This window comes from Podarcis muralis, chromosome 7 (genome assembly GCF_964188315.1).
Source record: "Podarcis muralis chromosome 7, rPodMur119.hap1.1, whole genome shotgun sequence".
Lineage (NCBI taxonomy): Eukaryota > Metazoa > Chordata > Lepidosauria > Squamata > Lacertidae > Podarcis > Podarcis muralis.
Window position 1 is genome coordinate 25,143,523 of NC_135661.1, and position 18,705 is coordinate 25,162,227.

At 48.1% G+C, this 18,705-nt stretch overlaps 1 protein-coding gene across 3 annotated transcripts in view; it reads left to right on the forward strand.

Moving 5' to 3' along the window:
• The window catches only part of DISP3 (dispatched RND transporter family member 3), an 84,055-nt gene that overhangs the window by 31,397 nt on the left and 33,953 nt on the right, over nt 1-18,705 (forward strand). For all 3 annotated transcript variants that reach the window (XM_028740645.2, XM_028740647.2, XM_028740648.2), the window contains exons 2-3: nt 12,356-13,298; nt 15,047-15,266. In XM_028740645.2, coding sequence (XP_028596478.2) covers nt 12,356-13,298; nt 15,047-15,266 — 1,163 coding nt within the window. The remainder of the gene's footprint in view (nt 1-12,355; nt 13,299-15,046; nt 15,267-18,705) is intronic.

Here is an 18,705-nt window from a genome sequence, read left to right on the forward strand (position 1 = left end):
TTTCCCTGGCTCTGCAGAGCCTTAAAAACAACTAATGAAGCAATTATTCCAATCAGTCTGGGAAATTGCAACAAGGCTGCAGGGATGATGGCTTAGTCAATTTTGCCAGCGAAGAGGAGGAGGAGGAGGGGTGGGTGAGTGGGTGGGTTTATTTAAAGTCTCCAAGGACTCAGGCGCCTGCAAGGCCAGGAGGGGTTGTGAACAGTCACGGTGCTGATTTTCGGGTGGGGATGAGGGAGGCGTTTGCCCAGGCTACTCATAATAATAATACTAATAATAATAATTTTATTTATACCCCGCCCTCCCTGGCCAAAACCAGGCTCAGAGCGGCTAACATCAAATATATAACATATTAACATAAAATCAGGCAATCAAGTAAAATACATCCTAAAATCAGATCAGAATCAAAGTGAAATCCAATCAGACGGCAACCCACAGATTAGGGCTGGGGACCTTAAATGCTCACTAGCCTAACTGTTTCTACTGGTCTTATATAAGCCTGTGAGAAAAGTTGGAGGGCCACTTTCATACAAGTTCTTATAAGGAGAGAGGGGAAGTCAGGCTGAGCCCTGACCAAAGGCCTGGCGTAACAGCTCCGTCTTGCAGGCCCTGCGGAAAGATATCAGATCCTGCAGGACCCTGCTCTCTTGTGGCAGAGCATTCCACCAGGTCGGGGCCATGGCCAAAAAGGCCTTGGCTCTGGTCAAGGCCAGTCTAATCTCCTGGAGGCCTGGGACCTCCAAGATGTTATTATTTGGGGACTGTAAGGTCTTCCATGGGGCATACCAGGAGAGGCGGTCCTGTAGTTATGGTGGTGGCTCGGACTGGTGGGGCAGAATTGACTGAGCCAGAACCCAATGATAAGCAGAGATAACTCATTCTTGTTTTTTGTCCCCATACTTCACCCTGCCAAGTTCTACAAGGGGCAACAGGAGGAGGAAGCTGGTCACGCTATTGGCAGCTGCATAATCTGCAGCATGACGACAGTCTTACCTTTTTATGTATATAGGCGGATATGTATATACAGTGATGTATATGCAGTGAGACCAGTAGGACAGAAGGCAGAGAGGCCAGCAGGAGGTGAAACCAGAGCAGGTGACAAGCAGAGCAGATTCTTCCTTTCTCCTGGCTGAGTTCTATGAGGGGCAACATTGAGAATGAGGAGGAGGATGCTGATAGGCAGGGCCACCCCCATTCCCCCAGGGGTGGCTGTAAGTAAGAAGGCAGGCAGGCAGGCGGGGGCTGACTGAGGGCAGGCTTAGTTTTGGCGGAAGCACAGGGCCCCATTCATCCTAATGGACTAGCCTCCACTATATTGCCTGGATCAGCATGCTGTGGCATTCCCAAACCTATTTGACAGCACCTACCTATGGCGCTGTGGGTTAAACCACAGAGCCTAGGACTTGCCGATCAGAAGGTTGGCAGTTTGAATCCCCGCAACGGGGTGAGCTCCCGTTGCTCAGTCCCTGCTCCTGCCAACCTAGCAGTTCGAAAGCACGTCAAAGTGCAAGTAGATAAATAGGTACCACTCCGGCGGGAAGGTAAATGGCGTTTCCGTGCACTGCTCTGGTTCGCCAGAAGTGGCTTAGTCATGCTAGCCACATGACCCGGAAGCTGTACACCGGCTCCCTTGGCCAATAAAGCGAGATGAGCGCCGCAACCCCAGAGTTGTCTGTGACTGGGAGCTGACAACACCTCTGCTCCCTAGAGTTGGCGCGCCTGCGGGGACCCAAAGTTGAAGGAGGCTGTGCTCTAAATGTTCACCACTCTCAACATAGCTGGACTCCAACTCCAATTGGTCCCAGCAGGGTCAGAGATTATGGGAGTGGTAGTCTGAATGTCAGCAGATTCAAGGCAGATGAAAGAAAGGACTTCTTCATGCTGCTGCTTCTTCGACGATCCCTCAAAGCCGAGTAAGATTGCCTTCCATGAACACGGTCTTAACAGTGACTCCGATAGTGACTGTGGAGGCCAGTTCTGGATCCACACGTCCTTCCACAGTGGCAACATAGGTTTCTGGGTGGGAGTTGATCATGGTAAGGGCTTGCCAAGTGTGCCTTCCTCTTAGCACATTTCCCACTTTCGTCTTGAGTTCGAGCGTCTTCAAAGCCCATGACACCTTTGCTAAAGGCTATAGGGACATGCTCTTGTGCTTGGATCCTGTTTGCAGGCTTCTCATAGGCATTTATTTGGCCACTGGGAAAACAGAATTCTGGACTAGATGGGTCTTTGGGCTGATCCAGCAGAGCGCTTCTAATTTATTTGTGTTCTTAAGCATTCCTAATAATTTTAAGAGGAGCCTCACTAGATCAGAGAGAGAAACACAGGAGGGGATAAAGCGATCAATGGCTCCTAGCTGCAATCACCATATCTGCCTCCACGTTCAGAGGCAACCAGGTTCGTGCATTCCAGTTGCTGGAAAGGAGCAGAGAGTGCTCTTGAATTCTGCTTGCGAGTTTCCTAGACAATGGACCCTCAAGGTTCCTTCCAACACTACAGTTCTGATTCCAAGATTTGATGAATCCAATGAAGGGCTCCAAGGAGAAAATTGGAGCGTTCTATTGTGTTTTAGTTTTGCTAAGCCTGCCTCTTGGAAGTGTTCAGTCCGGTGCCCTTGAGCAGGATCTGGCGGAAGCTTTTCCTTTTTTGAGTCTCATCCAAACTGGAGGCTCCCCCCCCCTCCTCCCCCAACGCCTTACATGCACAGGCACTTCTGCCGAGGGGGTAAAAAAAGAGGTGAAACTCCAAATTGCTTCTTGGCTGTGTTTCGAAATTGCTTGTGACTTTCAGGGTCAAGCTACAAAGCAGGCTTCTCCGGCACGGAAATTGTTGGGGGTTGGAGCAGATAAAGGATTTTGCTCGGGGGGGGGGGGGAAGGAAGGCTTTCGGAGGATGGAAGAAGTTCTTCCATTTTCAAGCTTGGAGGGACGGAGGCTGCAGGACTCGGGATATGTGGTCATAGGCTTGCAGAGCTGGATTTCTGCAAAGGCAGGTGCGTGGGGGAAGAGCACAAGGTGGCACAGTGGTTAGAGTGCTGTCTCTCGGTCTGGTCTACAAATGCAGGAGAATACAGTGGACAATCGGGTTGCGAACGTGATCCGTGCGGGAGGCACGTTCGCAACCCACAGCGCTGCATCTGTGCACACACGGGTTGCGATTTGGCGCTTCTGTGCATGCGTAAAGCGCCATTTAGCGCATCTGTGTATGTGCGAGTGCCGAAACCCGGAAGTAACTCATTCTGGTACTTCCTGGTTTCAGTGCATCCGTAACCCAAAAAGATGCAACCTGAAGCGTCTGTAACCCAAGGTATGTATGACTGTAATAAGGTGCTGGGAGTCCTGAGCTGTTTGTTTAGAGAAAGGGTAGGGAGCCTCTGGCCTGTGGGTCTAATCAGGACCACTAAGCCTGTCCTTTTGGCCCATGGGGCTATTTTGCCCAAACTTGCACTCACCTGCCGTATGCCTGGCAGACATGCTTTGGGGCAGGAGTCTCTCTTACTGGGAAATGATATACAATGAATTGAAAAGGATGTTCAAAATAACTTTTGTAAAAAACCAACCAACCAGAAGCTTTTGTTTTGGGAACTATAGGGACAGAACTACCTAAACTGAATAGAAATTTATTTATGTATAACTTAGTCATGCTGGCCACATGACCCGGAAGCTGTACGCTGGCTCCCTCGGCCAATAAAGCGAGATGAGCGCCGCAACCCCAGAGTTGGTCACGACTGGACCTAATGATCAGGGGTCCTTTACCTTTACAGCAGAAAGGACGGGACAGAGGACGAGTTGGTTGGACAGTGTTCTCGAAGCTACAAACATGAGTATGACCAAACTGCGGGAGGCAGTGGAAGACAGAAGTGCCTGGCGTGCTCTGGTCCATGGGGTCAGACACGACTAAATGACTAAACAACAACACAGCAGAGAGAATGCTACTTGCCCCAAAGTGGAAAGAACCAGAAGAAGTCCCAGCAAAGGAAGAATGGATATAAAAACTTATGGAATATGCAGAAATGGCGGAACTTACCAGAAGAATAAGAAATCAAGATAACAAACTTTTGATAAAAGAATGGAAATGGTTTATTGAATATTTACAGACAAATTGCAAACCGACAAAAACATTGGCAGGATTATTGTAAAAACTTGCAGTTTCATAACAGTACATATTTCAAGTACATAATGAAATGAGCAAATTAAATGAATTTGGATATGCAGGCCTTCGCGGGCATTTCCCCAACAATCTTTGTGAATACCTGGCTTCAAGAAACTCCATCAACAGACATCTGTCTGGTCCATTGATTATGGAGGCAGGGGGAGGCCTGGATTCCCCTCTTCTAGAGTGGAATCATTAGCCACTGGAACCAAGGAAATCTTTGGCATTATTTGAAGTTTCTACAGTTTTCTATATTGGATAGTCAGAGGAAACAGTACTATACATGGTGTTATAGGAATTCTAAGGTCTCATATATATATAAATAATATGTTCATAAATTTACAAGGCAAACACATGCATAGGTATATAAACCATGTGTCTGAAATAGTACAGGAGAGCAATCCTGAAACCATTTTGACTCTCCCAAATTGACCTCAAATATTTCTCTGCAAGGAGGAAGGAAATGGGAAAGCCTCTCTGTTGTATTTTGCTTGCAAATCCTGTCTTAAGGGCGTATATGTGTATGAATAGGGTGCGCCTGTGACCTGGATTCAGGAATTAAAGCATTTACTATCACAAAAGAATGGGCAGGCTGCCCAGGTAGAGCAATCACTGGCCATTATCAGGTGTAATAATAAAATTTAAGGTCTTATATATATAATCAATGTTCATAAATGTACCAACCAAGCACGTACATAGATCAGCAAAGGAAGACCGTCCTGAAACCATTTTGACTCCCAAGCTGACCAAATGTTTCTCTGCAAGGAGGAAGGAGGAGGTGAAAAAAACCTTCCTTGTTACAGGAATTTAGAAATCACCATCGCAAAGGAATGGGCAGACTACCAGAAAAGGCAATCAGATAAGGACTGATCAGATAACCTGACAGACAGGAAAAACAACAACATTCAAATTTCTGTTGTAGACCACCTTTTCTGTGATGTACGTATGATGTTTGTGGGGGGTGGTCTTGGGTTACACCCCTTCTGTGATGTATGTATGATGTATGGAGGGGTGGTCTTGAGCTCCAGGGCAGGGAATTTAAAATGTCCATATAAGGGCAGGCACACCTTTGTTCTGGGTCCTCCTCCTTTCTCCTGCGTGTTGCAACCCTGTTGCAACAGCTTTAATAAAGATCAGGCTTACTAGCCACTTTGCTTCTCAATATTCTCTGGTTGGCCTCTGTTATTTTCTCCTACCAATAGGGAACCCATGTAAGGACTCTATACGGGCTCTTGGATACCCCATAAGGGAAAAAGGGCAGATTTTGTTTACGAAAGAGGTATCCTGACAAACAGGATTTTTGTTGGAGATTTCCCCCTTCTGTGATGTATGTATGATGTTTTTTGGGGGGGTCTCTGGCTACAGGGTGGACAGTTTCAAAAGTCTATATAAGAGCTTGCACACCATTGTTCTGGGTTCCTCTCTTCGTGGGGGGAGTGGGGGACCCTGTTGCGACACTTTAATAAAAATCAGGCTTACTAGCTGCTTGGCTTCTCAATATTCTCTGGTTGGCCTCTGTTATTTTCTCTTTCCAATAGGGAACCTGCTTAAGGACTCTGTACAGGCTCTTGGATACCCCATAAGGGAAAGGGACCCCTGACCATTAGGTCCAGTCATGACCGACTCTGGGTTGCGGTGCTCATCTTGCTTTATTGGCTGAGGGAGCCGGCGTACAGCTTCCGGGTCATGTGGCCAGCATGACTAAGCCGCTTCTGGTGAACCAGAGCAGCGCACGGAAACGCCATTTACCTTCCCACTGGAGTGGTACCTATTTATCTACTTGCACTTTGATGTGCTTTCGAACTGCTAGGTTGGCAGGAGCAAGGACCGAGCAATGGGAGCTCACCCCGTTGCGGGGATTCGAACCGCCAACCTTCTGATCGGCAAGTCCTAGGCTCTGTGGTTTAACCCACAGCGCCACCCGCATCCCACATAAGGGAAATGGGAGCAGTCCCCTCCCCCTTATAATAATGGTATCTGCTTATTGCTACAATTTTATGGACTGTTTTTCTGAGCCTTTTTGCTATTGTGTATGTATGGTGCCTGTGTCAACGGTCATTGTCCTGGCCTTAGTTATAGGCTGTGGTGGGGACTTGGGATTTTGGGGGGGTGTCATTAAACTGCCCCCCCCATTCCTGGTTTTAACAGGCGAGACCCATCCCTTGCCGCCTGTCAAGAGCATTGCTCTCCACCCAGTGACAAGCCATGGCGGGGCAGCTGGTGGAGGAAGGAGAAAGCAGTGGTCTTTGTCTGTGTGTGTTTGTTCCAGCATGGAGAATAAATAACAAGGTTATAAATACCGGAGGGGAGTGTGGGGAGGGGATGAGGAGAGGAAGATCCTCTCTCAGCCTTAATGAGAGGGAGAAAGGAGCCTTGATATATTTCATCCTGCAGCGTAAAAAATAAATTAAAAAAATCTCTTCCGTGCCAGACAGTCTGGACAAGGCCACTAAACTAGATGCCTCGATGGGATAGTGATCCAAGCCGTGAAGCGCAGGGGAGAAAGGATTCACTTCGGTGCCTGTAGGGATGGTCAAGTGAATGATTGAGGGCTCCCTCTGGAAAGGGCTTGGAAAAGGAGTCAAATAAAAAAAAGGGCAGAGAACAGAAGAGTCAAGGCTGCTGTCTGGATCTGGCAGCTTGCCACTTTGTGGTACTGAGACAGTTTGTAGAGGAGCATAGCGAGGGTACCTGTGATGGGATGATGAGCTGCTTGTGCGTAAAATGCAAGTCCCTCAGAGTTTGGTCAAGTCCGCAAACCTCTGCCTACGAAGGAGCCCCTCCAGCATGGCTCCGTCAGTCGCTAGCAGAATCCGAAAGTGGTCTCTTACGGAATCTCTTCCAGCATAAAAGCTCCTTAACAGAAACACGTCTTCTGGACTCTCGGCGCGACAGTTTCCGGCGAGGAGTGGGTGTCCCTATAGGAGGTCTTGAAACCTCCCCACTGTTTTCGCTGGAAGTGTCTCTGAGCCATCCCTCCGACTCACTTTCCCCTGGAGCCCCTCCTCTCCCCCTGCTGGTTTTCAGCTGCTAAGTCTGTCTCAACCTCAGTGAGCCCTTCCACCTCCTGTCCTTCCGATGGCAGTTCCCTGACAGTACCTTTTTAAAATTAAATTAAATTAAATTATTTATTTAATTTAGGTATATACAACCCTTCATCCAAGGATCACAGTGGTTTACTGTGAGTGTTGGAAATGTAAAGAAAAAGAAGGTTCTTTTTATCATAACTGGTGGTCTTGTAGTAAGGTTGATGCTTACTGGGAAATGATATATACAGTGGTACCTCGGGTTACATATGCTTCAGGTTACAGACTCCGCTAACCCAGAAATAGTACCTTGGGTTAAGAACTTTGCTTCAGGATGAGAACAGAAATCGTGCAGCGGTGGCTCGCTAGCAGTGGGAGGCCCCATTAGCTAAAGTGGTGCTTCAGGTTAAGAACAGTTTCAGGTTAAGAACGGACCTCCGGAACGAATTAAGTACGTAACCAGAGGTACCACTGTATAATGAATTGAAAAGGATGTTTAAAATAATGTTTGTAAAAAAACAACAACCAGAAGCTTTCCTTTTGGGAATTATAGGAACAGAACTACCCAAACTGTACAGAAATTATTCATGTACAGTCATACCTCAGGTTACGAACGCTGCGGGTTGCAGGTTTTTTGGTTGCGGACCGTGCCAAACCCGGAAGTACCGGAACAGGTTACTTCCGGGTTTTGGCACTCGTGCATGCACAGAAGCACAAAATGACATCATGCGCATGTGCAGAAGTGCTGAATCGCGTCACGTGCATGCTCAGATGCAGCGCTTCAGGTTGTGAACATGCCTCCCGCACCAATCACGTTCACAATCCGAGGTATGACTGTATGCGGCTATAGCGGCAAGAATGTTACTTGCCCCCAAATGTGAAGAATCAGAAGTCCTAGCAAAAGAAGAATGGATACAAAAACTTGTGGAACTGCAGTTTTATAAGCGTATATATTTAAAGTAGTTAAATAAATGAGAAAGTCAAGTTAATCTGGATATGCAGAAAATATTAAAATTTTACAGAACTGCAGAAAGAGGAGGAAGGAAGTCAAATTTTGAAATGTTAAAATGACTGTAAAATTATTGAAGTGTGTAAAACTGAAAATCATAAATAAAATAAAAAATACAGTATAGAATGCCACCCAACATTTCTCCAATGAATATATTATTATTATTATTATTATTATTATTATTATTATTATTATTATTATTATTATATTTATATTTATACCCTGCCCATCTGACTGGGTCGCCCTAGCCACAATGGGTGGCTTCTAACATATATAAAACATAATAAAACACAAAACATAAAAAACCTTTGTATAGTTGTATAGTTCCTTATCTCCTTGGCTTGGGGGTCACATAATTCCATACATGCCAACATTGCTTCAGTAAAAATAGGGATGGCCTAAGGAAAAGCAGGACATTCCGGGATCAAATCAGAAACCAGGACGGCCTCTGTAAATCCGGGACTGTCCCTGGAAAATAGAGACACTTGGAGGTTCTGACATATGAGGATTGCCTTTGAGGAGCAGTTTGATTATTTCAGAGATCTGGGGCCCTAAGTTGTTGATGGAACCCCAGCTCCCATCAGCACAAGCTGGCATTACCAAGAGTCGTCGTTGTCTTCTTCTTCGCCGATCATGTAACTGATGACAGCAGTTGCAGTCTTTGATATTCATTTCGTTTCTTTCAGGGACAGGAAACCTCTGCCCCTCCAGATATTGTTTGACCCCCCAGCTGCCTTGACCCCCAGCCAGCATGGCCAATAGTAGAAGAAAATGTGCGCTATGGTCCAGCAACTTTCAGAAAGGCTCCCAGGTTCTTGTTTATTTGTTGCTGTTGTTTTAAATTGGTCTACCACCCACACCAAATTGGAACTTCAAGGTGGTTTACACAAATGGAAAAAGAACTGTTTGACAATGATGCAGAAATATACCCCCGAAAGCAGCAGATAAAAGCATGATTGCAGATTTAGAATCATATCACATTTGGCCGTGGGAGATGCGCCAACTGCAATTTGAAGACTCAATTAAGAAGACAATTTTGGACACTTTTGCAGAGTTATTTATGTATAATGCACAGCTTTTGACACGACACTCTCCTCTCCTTGTGCTATTTCTATAGCTGAGTAATATTTTTTACTGGTGATGAGGTTATTAAGGCTATAATCTGGTATATATTGCCATTGCCCTCAGTAGGGTTTTTATTGGGTTCTACCGAAGGGACACGGGTGGCGCTGTGGGTTAAACCACAGAGCCTAGAACTTGCCGATCAGAAGGTCGGTGGTTCGAAACCCCATGATGGGGTGAGCTCCCATTGCTCGGTCCCTGCTCCTGCTAACCTAACAGTTCGAAAGTACACCAAAAAGTGCAAGTAGATAAATAGGTACCACTCCGGCGGGAAGGTAAACGGCATTTCCGTGTGCTGCTCTGGTTCGCCAGAAGCGGCTTAGTCATGCTGGCCACATGACCCGGAAGCTGTACGCCGGCTCCCTCGGCCAATAAAGCGAGATGAGCGCCTCAACCCCAGAGTCGGACACGACTGGACCTAATGGTCAGGGGTCCCTTTACCTTTACTGAGGATACCGTACCTGAGAGACATCAAAGATTTGGAGTTCTAGTCCTGGGATTGATGGGAGTTGTAGTCCGACAACATCTGGAGGGCCGCTGTTTCTGCATCCCTGATTTAAAAATGGTTTCTCCACCAGACTATGGAACAAACCATGGCTTGTTTCTCCAAAGTTTGCTTTGTTTTCCAGCTGTTCTTGCCTCATTCCTTACTAGTTTGGTGTCTGAGGCAGGATGGTCAGGCACACCACAGTTAAGAATGGGTATTAGGTTCACATGAGTCATGATTAAAGTAACCCAAGGCTCATAAACCAGAAACAAACCATGGTTTCAGATTGTTGTTTGTCAGCAGGAGACAACCCTTGCTTAAGCTGCTGGGCAATGCTCACACATAATGCTAAGCTACATTTGAATGCAGCACGGTTTAATAAGCTATGGTCTTGCATTAGAATAATAGAATTGCCGAGTTAGAAGGGACCCTGAGGATCACCTAGTCAAGGAGAACTACTTGAAAATGATTTACAGATGGTATTTAACTCTGAGTAGGCTTGCTGATGTATAAGACTGAATCAGATAAGTGCTGGAAATTGGAAGAGCTGAAGGGAACATTCTTTGATATGTGGTGGACCTGAAGATGGGTAAAAGAATATTGGGAAATACAGCGGTACCTCGGGTTACAAATACTTCAGGTCACAAATGCTTCAGGTTACAGACTCTGCTAACCCAGAAGTAGTACCTCAGGTTAATAACTTTACCTCAGAATGAGAACAGAAATTGTGTGGCGGCAGCGCGGCGGCACTGGGAGGCCCCATTAGCTAAAGTGGTACCTCAGGTTAAGAACAGTTTCAGGTTAAGAACGGACCTCCGGAACGAATTAAGTTCTTAACCAGAGGTACCACAGTAATCCATAATGAATTGAAAAAAATGTTTAAAAGTACAGTGGTACCTCGGTTTACGAATTTACTACGTTCCGGAAGTCCATTCTTAAACCAAAGCAGTTCTTAAACAGAGGTGTGCTTTCCCTAATGAGGCCTCCCGTCACCGGTGCCCTTCCACTGTTTGGTTTCCGTTTGTAGACCAAGGTAAAGTTCGCAAACCTGGGCACTATTTCTGGTTTTGTGGAGTTCATAAACTGAATAGTTAGTAAGCAGGGCTGTTCTTAAACTGAGGTACCACTGTACTTCCTCCAAAAAACACTGAGCCCTTCCCGTGGGGGATAATTGGAAATTCCCAGGTGTCAAAGTTTTTTTATGTATTCCACTACGGTGGCCCATGTTTTGTTAGCCCCAAAATGGAAAATGAGCAACTTAAACTGATGGAATATGCACAGCTTGTGAACCTAACATATAGAATAAGAGAAGGGGAGAACATACGTTTAAAGAAGATTGGAAAACATTTATTGAATATTTTTTTGAGGGGGGAATTGTGTACACTTGAAAACATTGGCAGCATTAAGATAAATTCAACAGTGTAAACAAGTTTTGATGGCTGTAAATACTGGAATACTGAATGGTTTAGTTTATGTAAAATATGCCGGGATTTATGATATGTAAAATGAACCATGGAAAGAGAAGAAGGGAAGTCATTGATATTTTAAGATTGCTTAAATGAGTATTTTAAATTGTAAAACAGAAAATTTAAGTGTGTGTGTGTGTGTGTGTGTGTGTGTGTGTGTGTAAAAAGATTATCTAGTTCAATGCCCTGCATTGCAGGAATATGCAGCTGTCCCATGCAACCTTGGAGTTATCAGTCCCTCGCTCTAACCAACTCAGGTATCCAGTTATGTGTGTTCTAAACAGAGGGAGGGGGGGGGGTTGACCTTTTGGAATTTTATATGGTAATGTTCGGTTATGCCACCAGAAGAACAGTTGCACTATGGTCCAAGGTCCTATTTTATTGCAGGGAATCAAATCCATAGATTCTAAAGTGTTCTATAGCCATGCCTGTACTCCTTAACATTGTTTCTGTTGTAAGGGCTACACACGGGAGACAAAATAACTACCCGCAGGACAGTGATAAGGAAGGGCACACATTTTATTCACACATGCTATCAGCAAGGATGTGGGCTCAAGCCTGACAGAAATGGTTATGCAAAACACTAGGATGTGCCCAGACTTGTTCCGAACAGGAAAAGCAATTAGTGCCTCTAGCAATGTCACACCTGTGGGGAAGTAAGCAGATGGAAAACTATTAGCACGAGTGGCATAGTGGGTTAAACCACAGAGCCTAGGACTTGCCAATCAGAAGGTCGGCGGTTCGAATCCCCATGATGGGGTGAGCTCCTGTTGCTCGGTCCCTGCTCCTGCCAACCTAGCAGTTCGAAAGCACGCCAGTGCAAATAGATAAATAGGTACCGCTCCAGCAGGAAGGTAAATGGCGTTTCCTTGCGCTGCTCTGGTTTGCCAGACGCGGTTTAGTCATGCTGGCCACATGACCCGGAAGCTGTACGCCGGCTCCCATGGCCAATAAAGCGAGATGAGTGCCGCAACCCCAGAGTCGTCCGTGACTGGACCTAATGGTCAGGGGTCCCTTTACCTGTTAATCCCATCCAAAACAGAATGCCAACCTCTTAAGCTCACACCCTTTTCTCTTTCCTTTTGGCCTCCAGGTATCAAGGATGGATGCTGAGGATGACCCGTTGTTGCAAGATGCTTGGGTGAATGAGGAAGAGGAGGTAACCACCGGCCCCCGCAAGAGAACAGAAGGGCTCCAGCTCTGTGGGAAGTGCCAGTGGAATCCCAGGCCACGGACTCCGGCCACAGCTCTGCCTACCTCTAGTTTTTGGAATGCTGTGGGTTGGATCTTCACCAACCCCTACTCGGCCAGCCTCATCCTCTTCTTGGGCTGTGCCATCCCAACCACCCTAGCCATTGTCATGTTCCTGCATTACCCAGCTCTGGATATCGACATCTCGTACAATGCCTTCGAGATCCGCAACCACGAGTCCTCGCAGCGCTTTGATGCCCTGGCCTTGGCCCTCAAGTCCCAATTTGGCTCCTGGGGCCGCAACCGCCGGGACCTGACGGACTTCAACTCAGAGACTTTGCAGAAGCTGATCTTCGAGCAGCTGCAGCACCTTCACCGCAATGCCTCGCGGCCGGCTGGCGCTGCCAGGCGGAAGCGCAGAAGCCTAAACCAAGAGAGGACTAGCCCCTCACTCCAGGGTCAATCCGGTTTGGCCAACCAAACCTCCCGCCAGCCACGGAGCGCCCTGTCCCACTGGGAATACTCAAATGCAGTTGTGAGCACCAACACACAAACCCATGCACACTGGCGCATCGAGCTCATTTTCCTGGCCCGTGGAGACGCTGAGAACAACATCTTCACCTCTGAGCGCCTGGTCACCATCCACGAGATTGAGCGCAAAATCATGGACCACCCTCACTTCCGGGACTTTTGCTGGAAGCCCCATGAGGTCCTCAAGGATCTCCCGCTGGGTTCCTACTCCTACTGTTCCCCTCCTAGTTCTCTCATGACTTACTTCTTCCCCACGGAGCGGGGTGGAAAGATCTACTACGATGGCCTAGGGCAGGATCTGGCTGACATTCAAGGTGAGAATTGTTGGGTCAGGGCACCGGCCCAACCATCGGGCAGACAAAATGCTTTGCTTTGAGATATCCGGCCAGTTGTTGGTGCTCTTGGGATCTCATATGGCCTTGCAAATAAGTTCATAAAAGCTCTCCAGGCTATCGGTTCCTGCTGTGTTTATGCCCTGATTAAAATCTTTCCTGGTGAGGAAACTGTGGTATTCCAAGTGACTGTGTTCTGCCACTATGTGTCGCTAAAATGCACTTGGCACAGCTAGCATATCTCTTTTTCCCTGCAGACACAAGGGTTGGATTTTTGCCCTACAGCAGGGGGTGGGGGAACATCTGTGACCCTCCAGGTGTTGTTGGACTCTATCAGCACCAGCCTCAATGAGGGAGCCTGTTGTGGGCACGCCTGGTTGTGCCTCCTCAGAAATGTGTGTCTGGCACCATAAGCCCCTGGAAGCTACCCTAGACCAAACTAGAGCATTGGTTCAGTATTGTCCACACTGACTGGCAGTGGCTCTGGGGGCAGGTCTCTTTTCCAACCCTACCTGGAGTTGCCGGAGACCTTCTGTAATGGTTGGTTCTCTCCCGCTGAAGTGAAACAACTCCGGCACTAATCAACTCAGGTTTATTGCTCAAAACACACAAATGACTCTGAAGCTCAGTCACTCAGCATCTGCTTCCAAATTAGCTGTTGCCGAGTCTGAGTTCTGCCCCTTCCTCTTCCCACATTTAAAGCCCCACTTTCGCTTCCTTTCCTGTTCACACCTCTTATTAATTCTTGTGCCCCTACGCATCATGGGATGGGCTATTTCCCGTGGCCCTCCCTCTGAGTCTGAGCTTAAACTGTCATTCTGCGTCTTCCCCCTTGAACTTCCCCCTTCCTTCTCCATGTTCTCGGAGCTCAGGCTTCTACTGCAATGCGCTCTATGTGGGGCTACCATTGAAGGTGACCCGGAAACTACAGCTAATCTAGAATGTGGCAGCTAGACTGGGGACTGGGAGCGGCCACAGAGACCGCATAACACCGGTCTTGAAAGACCTACACTGGCTCCCAGTACATTTCTGAGCACAATTCAAAGTGTTGGTGCTGAGCTTTAAAGCCCTAAATGGCCTCAGTCCAGTATACCTGAAGGAGCGTCTCCACCCCCATCATTCTGCCTGGACACTGAGGTCCAGTGCCGAGGGCCTTCTGGCGGTTCCCTCACTGTGAGAAGCAAAGCTACAGGGAACCAGGCAGAGGGCCTTCTTGGTAGTGGCGCCCACCCTGTGGAATGCCCTCCCACCAGATGTCAAAGAGAAAAACAGCTACCACACTTTTAGAAGACATCTGAGGGCAGCCCTGTTTAGGGAAGCTTTTAATGTTTAATAGACTATTGTATTTTAATATTCTGTTGGAAGCCGCCCAGAGTGGCTGGGGAAACCCAGCCAGATGGGCGGGGTATAAATAATAAATTATTATTGTATTATTATTATTAACTAGGCTGCTCCTCCCTCGTTCCGCATTCTTGCCTAATTACCTCCTCCTGTCTCTCCATGCTCTCCCTCTCCGTCAGCAATGGGACGCAGCTGACACTTTCTGTTCTACCCCTGAGCCAGGGTCTCATACAGAGGCCTCCTCCATCACTTGCCACTTGGTACTTGGTCCTTTTAACTGGACATGCCAGGGGTTGAACCCAGGACCCTCCAGCATGCAAAGCTGGTGCTCTAACATTGAGCCACAGTCTCCCCCTGAAAACCTCTGATCTCTCTCTACCTGCCCCAAGGTTCCCTGGAGCTTGCAATGACCCACCCAGAGTTCTACTGGTATGTGGATGAGGGTCTGTCGGTGGAGAACCGGAAGAGCTCCCTCTTGCGCAGTGAGATCCTCTTTGGCGCTCCGCTGCCAAGCTACTACTCGGTGGAGGACCGGTGGGAAGAACAACGGAGGAAGTTCCAGAGCTTCGTGGTCACCTACGTGGCTTTGCTGGCCAAACAATCCACCAGGTGAGCAAGGAAGGTATTTCGCTCGCGGGTACAAAGCACTTCCAAGCTTGCCCCAACCCACTTTGCTTTTTTGCTGGAAGGAACCATAATACCCGAAAGAGCGTCTACACCCCCATCGTTCAGCCCGAACACTGAGGTCCAGCCCCAAGGGCCTTCTGGAGGGTCCCTCACTGCAAGAAGTGAGGTTACAGGGAACCAGGCAGAGGGCCTTCTCAGTAGTGGTGCCTGCCCTGTGGAATGCCCTCCCACCAGATGTCAAGGAAATAAATAACTGCCTGACTTTTAGAAGACATCTGAAGGCAGCCATGTTTAAGGAAGTTTTTAATGTTTGATGTTTCATCGTGTTTTTAATATTCTGTTGGGAGCTGCCCAGACTGGCTGGGGAAACCCAGCCAGATGGGCAGGGTATAAATAATAAATTATGATGATGATGTTGCTGCAGCCCTTTGTGTGGTAGAGGAGGGTCCATTAAGTCTTCCAAGTTCCAAAAACTAAAGTGTCTAGTCCACATGGAGACAAACAGACTCCAAATTTAAGGACACAGAGCCTCTCTTGTGGGTGCTCTTGAGATGAGGTTGTTTTGACTTTCTGAGACTAGCAGGCAGTGTTAGCTGCTCCATTGGGGAGGGTGCCAGCCACCGCTGCATTTGACGTTCCTTTCTCCTTTGTCTGGACGCGGGTGGCGCTGTGGGTTAAACCACAAAACCTAGGACTTGCCGATCAGAAGGTCGGCAGTTCAAATCCCCGCGGCGGGTTGAGCTCCCGTTGCTTGGTCCCTGCTCCCGCCAACCTAGCAGTTCGAAAGCACACCAGTGCAAGTAGATAAATAGGTACCGCTCCGGCGGGAAGGTAAACAGCATTTCCATGCACTGCTCTGGTTCACCAGAAGCAGCTTAGTCATGCTGGCCACATGACCCGGAAGCTGTACGCCGGTTACCTTGGCCAATAAAGCAAGATGAGCACCGCAATCCCAGAGTCGGCCACGACTGGACCTAATGGTCAGGGGTCCCTTTACCTTACCTCTCCTTTGTCTGGATAGGGTAGGCCACTCGTCTCGCCCACCTCCTGCCCCATCAGGATGGGCCTTGCCTTTTGGCAGCTGCTGGAGGGCAGGCAGCATGACCCTAGACTGACCCGCTGCCCTTGGTGGGCAAGGAGATTTGATTTCCAGCAGCTGGTATTCAGAAGCATTGTTACTGGCAGGAATTGGCAGGACACAGACGAGTGTGCATTGGGGTAAGGGGGTGGGGGCTGGAGTGTGACTTGGGAGAGGTGGGGCAGTGATTTGGGGGGACCTTTACCAGCCAGGAGGCAAGAACTGGAGACAGAGAGTGGAGCACGGAGCTGCAGGATGGAGCGCAGGAAGGGTCGGAAGAAGAGGAGGAAGAGGCAGAGCTAGGAAATGAATGGTCAGGGACTCCCCCAGCCTCTCCTGCACCACTGTCTCCCAGAGCCAGGAGGGGTGTGAAGAGAGAAGAGCAGAGGCAGCTTCCACAGGGGCGCAGTCTCCACTGGGTACATTCAGCATGTTGCGGGGGGAGGTACTTAAACAGGGGGAGGGGGAGCAGTGCCTTGTTGCTGCAACTGCTGCAGAGAATTCAGACTTGGGAATAGCTGTTTTGTGGGTGGTTATTCGGAGCCGTAGAACTCCAAAGTGTCTGCTTTTGACACTGAACAGCTAACTATCTGTCGTGGGCATTCCTTTGGCTGGGGAGTGCCTTTGACAGTTGCCCCTGACTAGGGAGGAAGAGCAATGTCACCATGGGTAGCAGCCACGGAGAGCCTCCTGCTTCGTGATGGCCGGGGAGGGCAGTGGGAACGAGCGCGACAGTTGAGAGGCAGATAACCTCAAACCTGCTGGCTCAGTGTGGCCCTCCAGGGTTCTCTGCCTGGCCCACAGGACACTCCCCAGCCATACCTCTCACTGGCCCTGTTTTGGCCCTTCCTTGAGGGTTTTTGGGTGCCTGCGATGCACCCTTGAACTCTGCTAATGCTTCTTCCTTGCACAAATGGAGGATTGAGAGGGATGGAAGAAAGAGGATTGAAGCTGGGCACAGTGCTTGAGGCAGATCTGGCAAGGGAACAGGCGAGGGAACAGGCTCTTTTTTCTCTCCTGCGGTTCAGACTTTATCAGCTCTCTCATTTTAATTATCTGGGATTAGCTTTGCTTGAAGACTCTTTTTGCAGGCGAGCTGGGCAGTCGGGGGGGGGGGTGTATCACAGCTCTCCACGTCAGCCACTCCATCTCCTGAATCCTCTCACTTATTTTCCTCCCCCGTGCGGTTTAATAGAATGAAAATACCGATTAGGATTCCAGGTGGGATCCATGGCTTTGGGAGTCAGCAAGCTAAGCTCCAGAGGGAAGTGGGGGAAAGAAGCAATAAGACTCTGCTCTCAGCAATCACTCTCTTGAGAGCATAATCCTGCTGCTCTCAGCTGGGAAGGGATGCTCTCTGCAACGGGGCGGAAGGCAGAGAGGGCCGGCAGGGAGCGGAGATAGAGCCATCGACAGGACTCCTTGCTGGATTCTCCAAGGGCAACATTGAAACTGAGGAGGGAGAGGAATCTGAGGAAGGCAACCACGCTGGGCTGCGTGTAAGTAGGAAGACCAGCAGCTGGGGGCCAGCTGAGATCCAACTGAGGGTGGTGGGGCAGTTTTTAATAAATAAATGGACTAGTTTGGTGGTGTAATAAATGAAAATCTGCCCTTATTCCCTTATGGGGGACACAAGAGCCCTTATAGAGTCCTTTGTAGGTTCTCCATCGGTCAGAGAAAATAACAGAGGCCAACCAGAGAATATTGAGAAGCAAAGCAGCTAGTAAGCCTGATCTTTATTGAACTGTTGCAACAGGGTGCCCACTTCACACGCAGGAGAAGGAGGAGGACCCCAAACCAAGGTGTGTCTGCTCTTATATAGACATTTTAAATTGCCTGCCTTGGAGTCCAAGACCACCCCCAAACACATCATACCTACATCACAGAAAGGGGTGGTCTACAACAGAAATCTGAGTGCGTTGTTTACCAGAAATCTGTTGTTTACCTCCTGTCTGGCAGGTTACCTGTTAATGCTTACTTGATTGGATACCCTGGGGAGTCAGGCCAGTCTTTTGTAATGATAAATACTTAGTTCCTGAGCCAGGTCACAGGCTCACCCTATTCATACACTTAAGACAGGATTTGTGAATGAAAAGACAATGGGGAGGCTTTTCCATTTTCCTTCGACCTTGCAGAGAAATCATTTGGTCAGTTTGGGAGTCAAAATGGTTCCTGGGCTGTTTTCCTGTGCTGCTTCAGACATGTGGTTTATATATTTATGTACGTGTTTGCTTGGTACATTGATGAACATTTATTATATATATGACCTTAATTTTTTTATTTCAGTGGGTTGAAATAAAAGGCAGACGTGAGATGGGAAAGGCAGTGCTGTATTTGCCACAA